Below are 12,773 nucleotides of genomic sequence, written 5' to 3' on the forward strand. Positions count from 1 at the left end.
TGTCACACGTCAAACAAACGTACAAGTCAAACCCCCTTTTCAAGGATATTTTAAAGAAAATGGATATATGGAAAACAATCGGTCATACTCTCGGGATAAATTCTGAGAAGTATTAACGATGAGATCATTATGCCAGGTTAGCAAACAGTGTAACATAAAATTACCTCAGGAATCCAGTGCTAGTTTTGAAAAAAAAAAAAAAAGATTAGCCATTGTTTTTATTCCACTATATTGACTTCGTCAGCTAAATTCACTGTTGATTAGATCGATTACACTAGCTATTCACTCGAAACAGCATGCTGAGGACATCTGCTGGTTAAAACCATGTAAATGCAACAAGCAAAACAGCAAAAACATGTTGTACACACTTTGAAACTGCAGCGCATGAGCTTAGAATAAACAGACCATTATCGTTCGTTGGTGTGGACGTAAATATAGTTATCGTTATAGTTACCTTTATAGTTATTGTTCTTGGTGTGAACGGGCTGCTCCGATGCTCAGGCACTGGCATTAACAGTGCTGTCAGAATAAAAGTCTCACACACTCTCAAAATAAAGGTAAAAGTAAAGGAAAGACTTTTCGGGCAATGCCGATAATTAAAAAAGGCCAAATGACAGCAGAGGCGATATATTGGTCGACCATTAGTGTCTGGCATCGCTTACTTGGTGATATTTATGCTTGCAGCGGCTAATGGGTCCTGATGGCATGTCTCTGGTGAACGGGACGACGGGGGTCCATGGAGATGACTACTGGAATGAGGGAGGGGTCTCTCAAGGAAGACCGCCCTCCCCACAGAATCAATCTCAAACGCAGAGCCAGCCCCAGAGACAGGTCAGCGACGTCTATTCCAACACTCTGCCCGTCCGCAGGCCTCAGCCTGCTAAAAACAAGACCACTGTGGGTAAGAGAAACCAACCATTCCACACAACCTTATGGACAAACAAAGTGCTTTTGATTTTGAGAAAAGCTCTATAAAAATGGAAGGAATTATTTTTTTATTATTATTAATAGTTAATTCACTCTCTAGGAGAAACACGAACTCTGCCTAGGTCAAGTTCCATGGCGGCTGGTCTGGAGAAGAACGGACGCGCCCGTGTGCAGGCCATTTTCTCCCACGCCGCTGGTGACAACAGCACCCTGCTCAGCTTCACTGAAGGAGATATCATCACCCTGCTGGTGCCAGAGGCTCGGGATGGCTGGCACTATGGAGAGAATGAGAAAAACAAGATGTAAGCACTCAATAATATATGTTGTACATTAGCAACAGAACTCAATGGAAACATTACAAGTCTTTAATGAACCACACATCCCATGAAGCACTTCAGATGACATTGGGATAGTCGCTAGGGTTTCAGAGCCCCTTGAACTGTTCATCTCAGATTATTCTCTTGAGAAAAAGAGCCCAATAATCTCCCATGTGTGTCCTCCAGAGTTTCAAAAGAGATCTCAACAATGTCTCAAAGTGCCTAGCAGCGACTGCAAAGTCTGACACATTTCTATACATTCTCTCACTACTTATATATTTGTATTTACTTAATTATTTTGAAATAAACAATGATTTATAGATCATATGCAAATAGTTAGGGTGATAAATTTGATTCTTTTTCTCAATCTGAGAAAAAGTCTCCATTTACTCTCCAATTATTTTTTTTTTGTTTTTTTTTAAGAGAATATTTTTCTAAATAAATTGGGATATTAAAGATATTTCATTTATGCTTTTTCTTCACATTGACATCATGGATGTCAAGTTTCTAAAGATAAGCTCTTTTCTTTCAGGCGTGGATGGTTTCCTTTTTCCTACACTCGAGTGCTGCCTGAAAGTGATGGCGATAAGTTAAGAGTCAAGTAAGTTCCCTGAAATGGTATAAAATGTGTTTCTCTCTTTACATTTGCTATTAACATACTGTATGTTTCCAATGATCGGCTCATGATCAGATAGTACTTTAAAAGCCAGGTGTACAGTAAATTCAGCAAAGATATTAGATTAAATCGGTTCACTAAAACCATGCATTGGAAGATGGATTTGACCACATTTACAGGGTTAGTTCACCCAAAAATGAAATTTCTGTCATTAATTACTCACCCTCATGTCATCCCAAACCTGTAAGACCTTCGTTCATTTTCAGAACACAAATTAAGATATTATTGATGAAATCCAAGGGTATCTGATCCACACACATGACATTGCACCTTTTGAGGTCCAGAAAGGTATTAAAGACATTGATAAAATAGTCAACGTGACTACAGTGGTTCAACCTTAATATTATAAAGTGACGAGAATACATTTTGTGCGCAAAAACAAAACAAAAATAACAACTTTACTCAACAAATTCGTCTGTCCCCTGTCATACTGCTACGCTATTTTCGTTGTAGAGCTTCAGTGTTTACGTCCGAACGGCGGCTCAGTATTGGCCAGATCTGGTCACGTGAGCAGCATGACGCATGCGTGTGATGCTGACGCAGGAGCCGGCCAATACTGAGCCGCCGTTCAGACATAAACACTGTTATTTTTGTTTTGTTTTTGCACACAAAAAGTATTCTCGTAACATTAAGGTTGAACCACTGTAGTCACGTTGTAGTCCAGTAGCCTATTTTTTTCGATATCTTTAATACCTTTCTGGACCTCAAAAGGTGCAATGTCGTTGCTGCCTATGTGTGGATCAGATACTCGGATTTCATCAATAATATCTTAATTTGAGTTCCGAAGACAAACAAAGATCTTACGGGTTTGGGACGATGTGAGGGTGAGTAATTAATGACAGAAATTTCATTTTTGGGTGAACTAACCCTTTAATGAAGGTGAAAAGGGAAATCTTTTTAACAGTTACGTAAGAAATACGAGGTTACACTAAAAACAATTATATACAGTATGTCACTTTAACTGACTGAGCAATGGGCTGCAGGTTTGGGCTTTTTCTTTTTCTTCTCTGGCGATTTGAAAGACTCTTGTTCTCTTGCGCTTTGATTAAATCACCTGATTTAATCAACAATATCTGATTATTAATCAGAAGATTTCACTGGAATACGGTTGGAATCTTGTTTGCTCATTTTTCTCCCGAAAGAAATCGCTTTAAAACCTTTTCTTCTAGTTTCTTCACTTCTAATCACTATTAACATTCTTTACTGAGTTCATACAGAAAGGAAACACATTAAATGACCTTTTCTTATTTTAAATGACAGAAATATCTAAATAATTAACAAAACCTCATACCTCAAAAATTTGGGGTCGGTAAGATTTTTTTGTTTAGTCTTTAATGTTTCTGAAAGAAGTTTCTTATGCTCACCAAGCTGCATTTATTTTTAACAATAATCAGTAAAAACTTTAATATTGTGAAATATTACAATTTAAAAGAATTGTTTTCTGTTTTTATATATTATAAAATGTAATTTATTCCTGTGATCAAAGCTGAATTTTCAGTATCATTACTCCAGTCTTCAGTGTCACATGATCCTTCAGAAATCATACTAATATGATGAATTGCTGCTCAAGAAACATTTTTTTTATTATTATCAATATTGAAAAAACGTGATCCATTTATTAGGATTGTTTGATGAATAGAAAATATTATAAACAAACCAACTTAATGATCAGTTTAATGCATTCTTGCTGAATAAAATTATTGCAGAAATGTTGGGACGTTTTTTTTTAAATTTGAATAAAATGGAAACTACAAGACTTTCAAATCACATGAGCCAATATTTTATTCACAATAGAACATAGATAACATTACAAATGTTTAAACGGAGAAATTTTACAGTTTTATCCACTAAATGAGCTCATTTCAAATTTGATGCCTGCTACAGGTCTCAAAAAAGTAGGCACAGGGGCAACAAATGGCTGAAAAAGCAAGAAATTTTGAAAAGATTCATCTGGGAGAACATCTAGCAACTAATTAAGTTAATTGTTATCAGGTCTGTAACATGATTAGCTATAAAAGGGAAGTCTTAGAGAGGCAGAGTCTCTCAGAAGTAAAGATGAGCAGAGGCTCTCCAATCTGTGAAAGAGTGCGTAAAAAGATTGTGGAAAACAATGTTCCTCAACGTCAAATTGCAAAGGCTTTGCAAATCTCACCATCCACAGTGCATAACATCACCAAAAAATTCAGAGAAACTGGAGAAATCTCTGTGCGTAAGGGACAAGGCCGAAGACCTTTATTGGATGCCCGTGGTTTTTGGGCCCTCAGACGACACTGCATTACTCATCGGCATGATTGTGTCAATGACATTACTAAATGGGCCCAGGAATACTTCCAGAATCCACTGTCAGTAAACACAATCCGCCGTGCCATCTGCAGATGCCAACTAAAGCTCTATCATGCAAAAAGGAAGCCATATGTGAACATGGTCCAGAAGCGCCGCCGTGTCCTGTGGGCCAAGGCTCATTTAAAATGGACTGTTTCGAAGTGGAAAGGTGTTCTATGGTCAGACGAGTCCAAATTTGACATTCTTATTGGAAATCACGGACGCCGTGTCCTCCGGGCTAAAGAGGAGTTATCAGCGTTCAGTTCAAAAGCCAGCATCACTGATGGTATGAGGGTGCATAAGTGCATACGGTATGGGCAGCTTGCATGTTTTGGAAGGCACTATGAATGCTGAAAGGTATATAAAGGTTTTATAGCAACATAAGGTCCCCTCCAGACGACGTATATTTCAGGGAAGACATTTCAGCAGGACAATGCAAAACCACATACTGCAGCTATTACAACAGCATGGCTTCGTCGTAGAAGACTCCAGGGTGCTGAATTGGCCTGCCTGCATCCAGATCTTTCGCCTATAGAGAACATTTGGCGCATCATTAAACGAAAAATACGTCAAAGATGACCGTGAACTCTTCAGCAGCTGGAAATCTATATCAGGCAAGAATGGGACCAAATTCCAACACCAAAACTCCAGAAACTCATAACCTCAATGCCCAGACGTCTTCAAACTGTTTTGAAAAGAAGAGGAGATGCTACATGTCTATTTTGAGACCTGTAGCAGGCATCAAAAATTTGAAATGAGCTAATTTTGTGCATAAAATTGTAAAATTTCTCCGTTTAAACATTTGTTATCTATGTTCTGTTGTGAATAAAATATTGGCTCATGTGATTTGAAAGTCTTTTAGTTTTCATTTTATTCAAATTTAAAAAACGTCCCAACATTTCTGGAATTCGGGTTGTATTTATTTATTTTATTTTATTTTAAATCTTACTTAACCCCAACTTTTGAGCAATAGTGTGTGTAACTGACGATTTTCGTTTTGCGATTATAATCTACTGGGGAGGCATTTGAATAAAGGTGTAAATGCAATCCAGTGAAAAACTATCCGGATACAAAACACATTAATGGCAGGTGTAAAGATGACTGATTGACTGACCTTCGTCCTGTAGTCTTCACCATGGGAAGAGCAGCAGCACAGGAAACTTGCTGGAGCGAGAGGACATGTCTTTGCCCATGCCTGACTATGGTCTGACTGCCCGACTGTTGGCACAGAGCCTAACACAGACTCGACCACGTCCCTACAGCATGGCAGGCTTCGCACAGGTACACACACACACACACATATGTTAGCATTAGACAGGAAGCTCTCACTGATGTCTCCTCTCTAGAGAATTTTTCTCTATAATTCTCTTTAAACTCTGCTCAGAGTGTAAACTTTATGTCAGCTCTTCTTTAATCTGTTCTCTAAAGCTTACTGATGCTGTGGGTCTCTCTTAACATGCATGATTTTCAAATTAAAAGGATAGTTCATCCCAAAATGAAATTTCTGTCATCATTTACTTATGCTCGTGTTGTTCCAAACACAAAAGACTTTCTGTCTCGAAGATCTTCACTTTTCCATGTGGCAAAAGCATGTTGATTAGGGGCAAAAATAGGATGGAAGTGTACACAAATCATATGAATCATTAGTACAAATCTATCAAATCTCATTCACGTTTCAGCATGTTCAGTGAAAAACAACATTTTTGAGCTTTACAGTCGCCGGTCACATTCTACTTTAATTGTAGGAAAATACAATTGAAACATTATGAACAATGTGTCCTTCCCTTTGGAGCGATATGGGAGTGAGTAAATGATGACAGGATTAGTATTTTTGTGTGAACTGTCCCTTTAATACACTTTGTTGATGCATGCTTGGATATTTTCCCTTTAAGCTGGAAATAAGCCTCTAAGCCGCACTGAAATGTTGTTTTTACGAATTCCAGCCAGCGCTAGAGGATTATGACAGTCAGTTTGCCACAAGGTAAGATCGGCTCTTAATGAACAGAAATGGCACTTGATAAAGAATCAGTCTTATGAATGATTATCCCAAAATGCCAAAACTGTACTGCTAATTATAAACCTCTGTTAGTGAATAGTAGTTAATATCTGTATTTTTCCTCTTCTTAGCTCTTGCTTGCTTATGCTAAATGTGCAATGTAGTGCTGATATTTGTTGGGAGACCAACCCTGTTTTATCTGAGAATTGTAAATGGTTTGACAAGAGAAGGTTGTGTGTCTGTCTGTCTGTTTTTGTGAGTGGAGCGAATGAGCTGTTGGATTGTGAAATGCATCGTTGTTGATCTCATTGTAATCTCACTGTGTGTGTGATCCATTAAGGTCAGGATCAGAGCTGCTCACAGTCTGTGTGCCCTGAAGTCATTGTCTCTAGGAGCCTTTAGTTGAGTTGACAAATAAAAACAGACTCAGTTCACTTCTATTGACTCTATTGACAGCAGATAATAGTTCAATACCGTCCCGCAGTTTATAAAAACAAACAAAAACTGTGTACAGTAACGCACTTACAATAGAAACAAGTTCATTCAGAAGGGTTTAAAAGTAGAAATGTGAAGCTTGCATTTTTTTTAAGCAGTACTGTTTTAAGTGGATAAACTTCTGGTTATACATTACTCATGTTGGCATATTTGTCTCTATATAACAGCCCTTTCAGGTAGCAAAAGTTACTAGGTTTTCTAGTTTTTGTTGTTGTTTTATATGGTCATGATAAGATTTTTTTATGAATTATAAATGTAAGATGGGGCCTGGTCATTAAAAACAAACAACACTATCTTAAAGGATTAGTTTACTTCACAATTAAAGTTTCCTGATCATTTAATCACCCCCATGTCATCCAAGATGTTCATGTCTTTTTTTCTTGAGTGGAAAAGAAATTAAGGTTTTTGAGGAAAACATTCCAGGATTTTTCTCCATATAGTGGACTTCAACAGGGTTCAACGGGTTGAAGGTCCAAATTGCAGTTTCAGTGCAGCTTCAAAGAGCTCTACATGATCCCAGCCGAGGAATAAGGGTCTTGTCTAGTGAAACGATTGGCCATTTTCTAGGGAAAAAAATAAAAATAAAAATTATATACTTTTTAACCACAAATGTGGTTAAAAAGGTCATGTGTGACGTAGGCGGAAGTACAAAGTTCAAGTTACAAAGTGAACTAAAAAAACTAAAAAAAAAAGGCAATTTTGGACGATTTTGAAGTTGGAGGAGAAAATGAGATGGAGTTTTTCACCCTACCGCGGTACTTCCGCCTACATCATGCGTGACCTTTCCGATGTGATTACATAATGCGTGGCGGCATCAAAGAGCTAGTGCAAGATGAGCATTTGTGATTAAAAAGTATATAAATTTTTCTTTCTTTTTTTTTTTTTTTTTGAAAATGACCAATTGTTTCACTAGATAAGATCCTTATTCCTCATCTGGAATCATGTAGAACTCTTTGAAGCTGCACTGAAACTGCAATTTGAACCTTCAACCCGTTGGTCCCCACTGATGTCCACTGTATGGAGAAAAATCCTGGAATGTTTTCCTCAAAAACCTTAATTTCTTTTCGACTGAAAAAAGAAAGACATAAACATCTTGGATGACATGGGGGTGAGTAAATTATCAGGAAATTTTAATTTTGAAGTGAACTAATCCTTTAAACTGGATCCTAAAATAAACCGGGAGCAAATGAAGAGAGACTAGGATAGGGGTAATATGGTCATATTTTTTGGCCGATGTCAACAGCCTAGCAGCAGCATTCTGGACCATCTGAAGGTGAGAAAGTGAAGATTGAGGAAGATCAAAATAGAGGGAGTTACATTAGCCTGTTCATGAGGTAATATAACAGTGAATTTGTAGCCATACTTTTGAAAAGGTATCTGTAAACTATAGCATTTATTCCAGCGCAATGCCCTGCCTCATAAATGCCAAATGTAAGTGCATTACTGTAAACACGATTTGACGACAACAGTCAAAAGATTGTTGTTGTAGATGAAGCTTAAAGGGTTAGTTCATCCAAAAATGAAAATAATGTCATTAATTCCTCACCCTCATGTCGTTCCACACCCATAAGACCTTTCATTCATCTTCAGAACACAAATTAAGATATTTTCGATGAAATCTGAGAGCTCTCTTACCCCTCCATAGATAGCAATTTAATTACCACTTTCCAGGCCCAGAAAGGTACCAAAGATATCGTTAAAATAGTCAGCGTGACTGCAGTGGTTCAACCTTAATGTTATGAAGTGACGAGAATACTTTTTGTGCGCAAAAATAATGACTTTATTCAACAGTTTCTTCTCTAACCTCTCATTCTCCTACGCAGTTTGCATAGCAACGCTTCCTGGTTCTACGTCAGAACGCTGGCTCAGTATTGGCCGACGCTGTACATGTGAGCACCACGATGTAAGAGTGTAATGCTGACACTGCGTTCTGAAGCTATGCACTGTCTATACAACGTCAACAGCGTAGGAGTCTAACAGAGAGGAGAAGAAATTGTTAAATAAAGTCATTTTTGTTTTGTTTTTGCGCACAAAAAAGTATTCTTGTTGCTTCATAACATTAAGGTTGAACCACTGTAGTCACATGGACTATTTTAACGATGTCTTCTTTTCTGGACCTGGAAAGTCGTAATTAAATTGCTGTCTTTGGAGGGGTCAGAGGGCTCTCGAGTTTCATCAAAAATATCTTAGTTTGTGTTCTGAAGATGAATGAAGGTCTTACGGGTGTGGAACGACATGAGGGTGAGTAACTAATGACAGAAATTTCATTTTTGGGTGAACTAAAACTTTAAATTGTACTTAAGCCAAATTATTTTTTGGCAAAATAAAGATAGCTTTAATATGAAACTTGACCTGACCTTTTACCAATTTTAATCCCTTTGTCAAATCTTAACTGAAGTTGGCAGTGTAGTTTGATGCTAGACAGGTTAAACCCCCTTAGGTTGAGGAATAATCCCCCTACAGCCTTCACTCCTGCCCATTTGTGGCTGTCTTGTCTTTTCTTCATTTCTCTCTGAATGTGTCCGACCTGGCAAGCTTCCTTCTCTCTTTGTTCCACAGTTCCGATGGCAAATTGATTTCGACAGTGTGAACACAGACAGACTATCAGACACAGATCCGGATAGCACAGGGGCCACGCCCCTACTTCCCTTAGCCCCTCCCCCTCTTAAGCTCTGCCTCCACACACTCCTCCTCCAATGGAAGGGGCCAGTCTCATCCCTCCTTTCTGTCCTCTCTTCCTCCCTGCGTCTTGCCGGGGTGATAGTGGTGGTCGCGTGTGGTGGGTCGGGGGGGAACTCTGAGAAGAACGACCGGAACGCAGTCCAACTGCTCGCCTCGCTGCTTTACGGACTCTGATTCGCCTGTAGTGACGCCGCTATGACATCGCTGTGGACTCCAAAGAGACTGCTTACCACTTCCCGTCTTTCATGCATGAGCACAAGTTTTGCTATGTGGTTGTTTTTTAAAATGACATCCTCATGTAAAAGTGCCAAAAGCAAATTTAGTCTTTTGGAGCAGCTCTCCTCATTCTGAAGCTCTTGCTGAGTGTTTTTTCTAAGCAGATGTGATGGGAGCCTCATGCCTAATGAGGAATGTTTTTTTGTTTTGTTTTTTTTAAATTCTTCTTTGTGGTTTAGTTGTGCAGAGTGTACTCTCTCTGTGTGTTTTTGAAGAGCTTTTGCGTTTTGTGAATCCCTCATGTATTACCTGGTGCTCCTCTGGTCCAGAGGCTGTGTCGCTTTGTGCCGCAACAAACAGCAGCTTAGATTTTCCTCCGATTCACCGACGAAATTGGAATGATTGGAAGGAAAATTGAAATTTTCCCTCATTAAACAAGTGCCAAATGAGAGTGGACCTACGAAACTAGAGTGAAGGTCGCATGAGCTTCAAAATACTCGGGTGGGACTGTGCCGATCGCCCAGACCGGCACGCGTCCGCTCACCCTACATGCATGAAAGAAAAGTGCTCTGAGCAGAAACCTTTACCCCAAAAAATACCCCATTATCCTGCCTCAGACACCTTAAAGTATGGGATCAGAATAGTATTATAATGAATATTTTGACATTTATGATTTACAAATTTGACCTAATTCACAAAGTACAATTCTCAAATATTCATGAAGTGTGTTAACTAATTTTGATTTTTACAAATGGATGGATTAGTGTGGGGATGTATTTGACTTTTTTGAAAGGTTTTGATATCAATTTTTTTTTGGGCCAAAAATACCAAAATTAACTTCTTTTTTTTTCTTTTTTTTTTTGGTAAAATAGTAATCAAAATGTTTATTTTGAATTTGTTCATCAAGTTTTTTTTTTTTTTTTTTTAATCAAATACATCCACTTCAGCCAATCAAATGTGAGTTAGATTTCAATGCATTGGACAATGCTGATGCGCGGTCCTTTTAAAATGATGCCTTTGTGAACATACTTTTTTTTTTTTTTTTTATGAATATCAATTTGGTTATATATATCATATTTTGTGAATATATTCATTTTAGCCTATTTTGAGCCCATATTGAAGTGCCACCAGCCCATGTCTTTAAAACATTCCCATTGTAGTATGTTTCCGTGCAGTTTTAGGATGCTGACTGACAGATCCTCTGGAGCTGTGGTGTAGTCCTCGCTGTGTTGATGTTCTTTTGTTTCTTCTTTGTTTTTTTTTCTTGGAAAATAGACAAACTAGGAAAAATGCACAAGAAATCAGTGTAACAATCACAATATGCATGCTGAGGAGGAACTTAGTGAACATTGACCTTGAATGTATGGTGACTTTTTACGAAAAGAATAAATAAATATCTATATATTAATAAAACTTTTGTTCAAATGAGCTTTTGATGATTTTTAATTTGTCATCTTGAATTTACACGTTTCTGCATTAAACAACAACAAAAAAAAAAACACACCTTGAGCTTTAATGGGTGCTGCACACCTACAGCCAACTAAGCAGAGTTATTTATTGTGAAATTTATTTATAGTTTTATGATGTTATGACTTGAAAAAAAAAAAAATATATATATATATATATAAGTACTGTGCAAAAGTCTTAGGCCACCATTACATGTTGTTTTAGCAATAGTAAATACAGTAAATTTGTATGCAGCATTAAAAAGACAGAGAAAAAAATCTGAAAAAAAAAAAAACAGCTTCTGTAGGCTGAAGTGGCAAGTATTTAGTGACTTCCCCTTACACTTGAGCAATAGCAGGAACCTGGCTCTCTTAAACCTAAATGGGATGGAAAAGGACTGGAAGGCCAAGAAAACTTTCAAAATATGAGAAGTTTCTCAGAGTTTCTTCTTTGAGTAGGGTGACCAGACGACCAGACGTTTTTCACGGGACAGCCCCGTTATTCAACTCTATTTTTAGTGTCCCGACTTATTAAGAAAAAAATCGTGTTTTGTCCCGTATTTCAACTTTCCTAAAATTTCGTTACGACTGGGTGATCATAGAACAAGTAGTAGTAGCCTAGTAGTGTTCTATCACACAGGAACAGCCAAATCAATTCGTCGTAGAACAAAATTATCATTCAATCACAACTCGTTATCGATTAACTTGCTGTTAGTGAAGGCGGGATAGGCGGAATCGAATCGCGCTGACGCAGACCAGAAGCGCTCTCTCTCGCGTGCACTCTTTCTTTTCTTGCACGCGATCCCAGTTCTCTCAGACAGTGTGCGATCAGTTCGCCTTGCGCCTGAATGGTCAAATGCACACACAGTTGTCAAAAAGTCCATCGTGTGGAGTATCTCACGTAAATACAGTAGGTTATGGCTTAAGTAGACATAAACAGCTGGGTGAAAACCGGATGTGGGTCAGTATATTACATCCATAAATTCGGTCTTAAAGGGACAGTAGCCTAATTAAATATTTGTCTGTCATTAATGTTAATCAAACAACAAAAGATGTTAAATAAATGTATACATGGTAAATAAACCTACTGTATCTGAAAAACAAGTTTATTTAATTTGTATCTCTATCATATTTGTCGTATTGTTTGTAATTTGTTTGTAAAGTTCTTTTTTTAAATAATAATAATTATATGTAAGCAATAAGGTACGAGAGGCTGTGCTGTATCGTGAATAAGTCACGGCTGAAGGGCGTTGTTAGCAACCCCTTCAGCCGTGACTTATTCATGATACAGCACTTGCCTCGAGTACCTTATTGCTTTTATAAAACAGTTACCACACAATACAAATATTAAAGCCAAAAATATGTATCAATGCAACTTTCATGAATTAAACTTTCACCAAAAGCCTTCCTTCCGCCCAAAAAAATAGTCCCTGACCGTGAACAGCAACAGAAGTTACATTATTACGCCATTAGATGGCAGCAAAGACTGTCTTTATGAGACTGAATTGTTGTGAACACGGAACAAGACGCAAATGACAAATGCTTTGACTAGCGCTGTCAGTCACGGGAAAACCCCTTAACCGTTAAAAGGACAGGATAATACATTGGACACTTAAACAGATTTTTTATTATGAACATAGGACTGACTTGAAGGAAAATGCTAAATCTGAATGCAGATAATAAACTTGCTCACTCGA

At 37.9% G+C, this 12,773-nt stretch overlaps 1 protein-coding gene across 6 annotated transcripts in view; it reads left to right on the forward strand.

The window, feature by feature from the left end:
* Positions 1-12,773, forward strand: part of baiap2a (BAR/IMD domain containing adaptor protein 2a) — a 109,756-nt gene that overhangs the window by 93,624 nt on the left and 3,359 nt on the right. For 3 of the 6 annotated variants that reach the window (XM_051885793.1, XM_051885795.1, XM_051885790.1), the window contains exons 9-13: positions 685-901; positions 1,028-1,229; positions 1,777-1,845; positions 5,370-5,523; positions 6,186-6,223. In XM_051885793.1, coding sequence (XP_051741753.1) covers positions 685-901; positions 1,028-1,229; positions 1,777-1,845; positions 5,370-5,523; positions 6,186-6,223 — 680 coding nt within the window. Of the gene's footprint in view, positions 1-684; positions 902-1,027; positions 1,230-1,776; positions 1,846-5,369; positions 5,524-6,185; positions 6,224-9,292; positions 11,060-12,773 lie in introns of those variants that run through there. The other 3 variants (XM_051885792.1, XM_051885791.1, XM_051885796.1) reach the window with 3 other exon arrangements.

The sequence above is a fragment of the Ctenopharyngodon idella genome, chromosome 3 (genome assembly GCF_019924925.1).
Source record: "Ctenopharyngodon idella isolate HZGC_01 chromosome 3, HZGC01, whole genome shotgun sequence".
Classification (NCBI taxonomy): domain Eukaryota; kingdom Metazoa; phylum Chordata; class Actinopteri; order Cypriniformes; family Xenocyprididae; genus Ctenopharyngodon; species Ctenopharyngodon idella.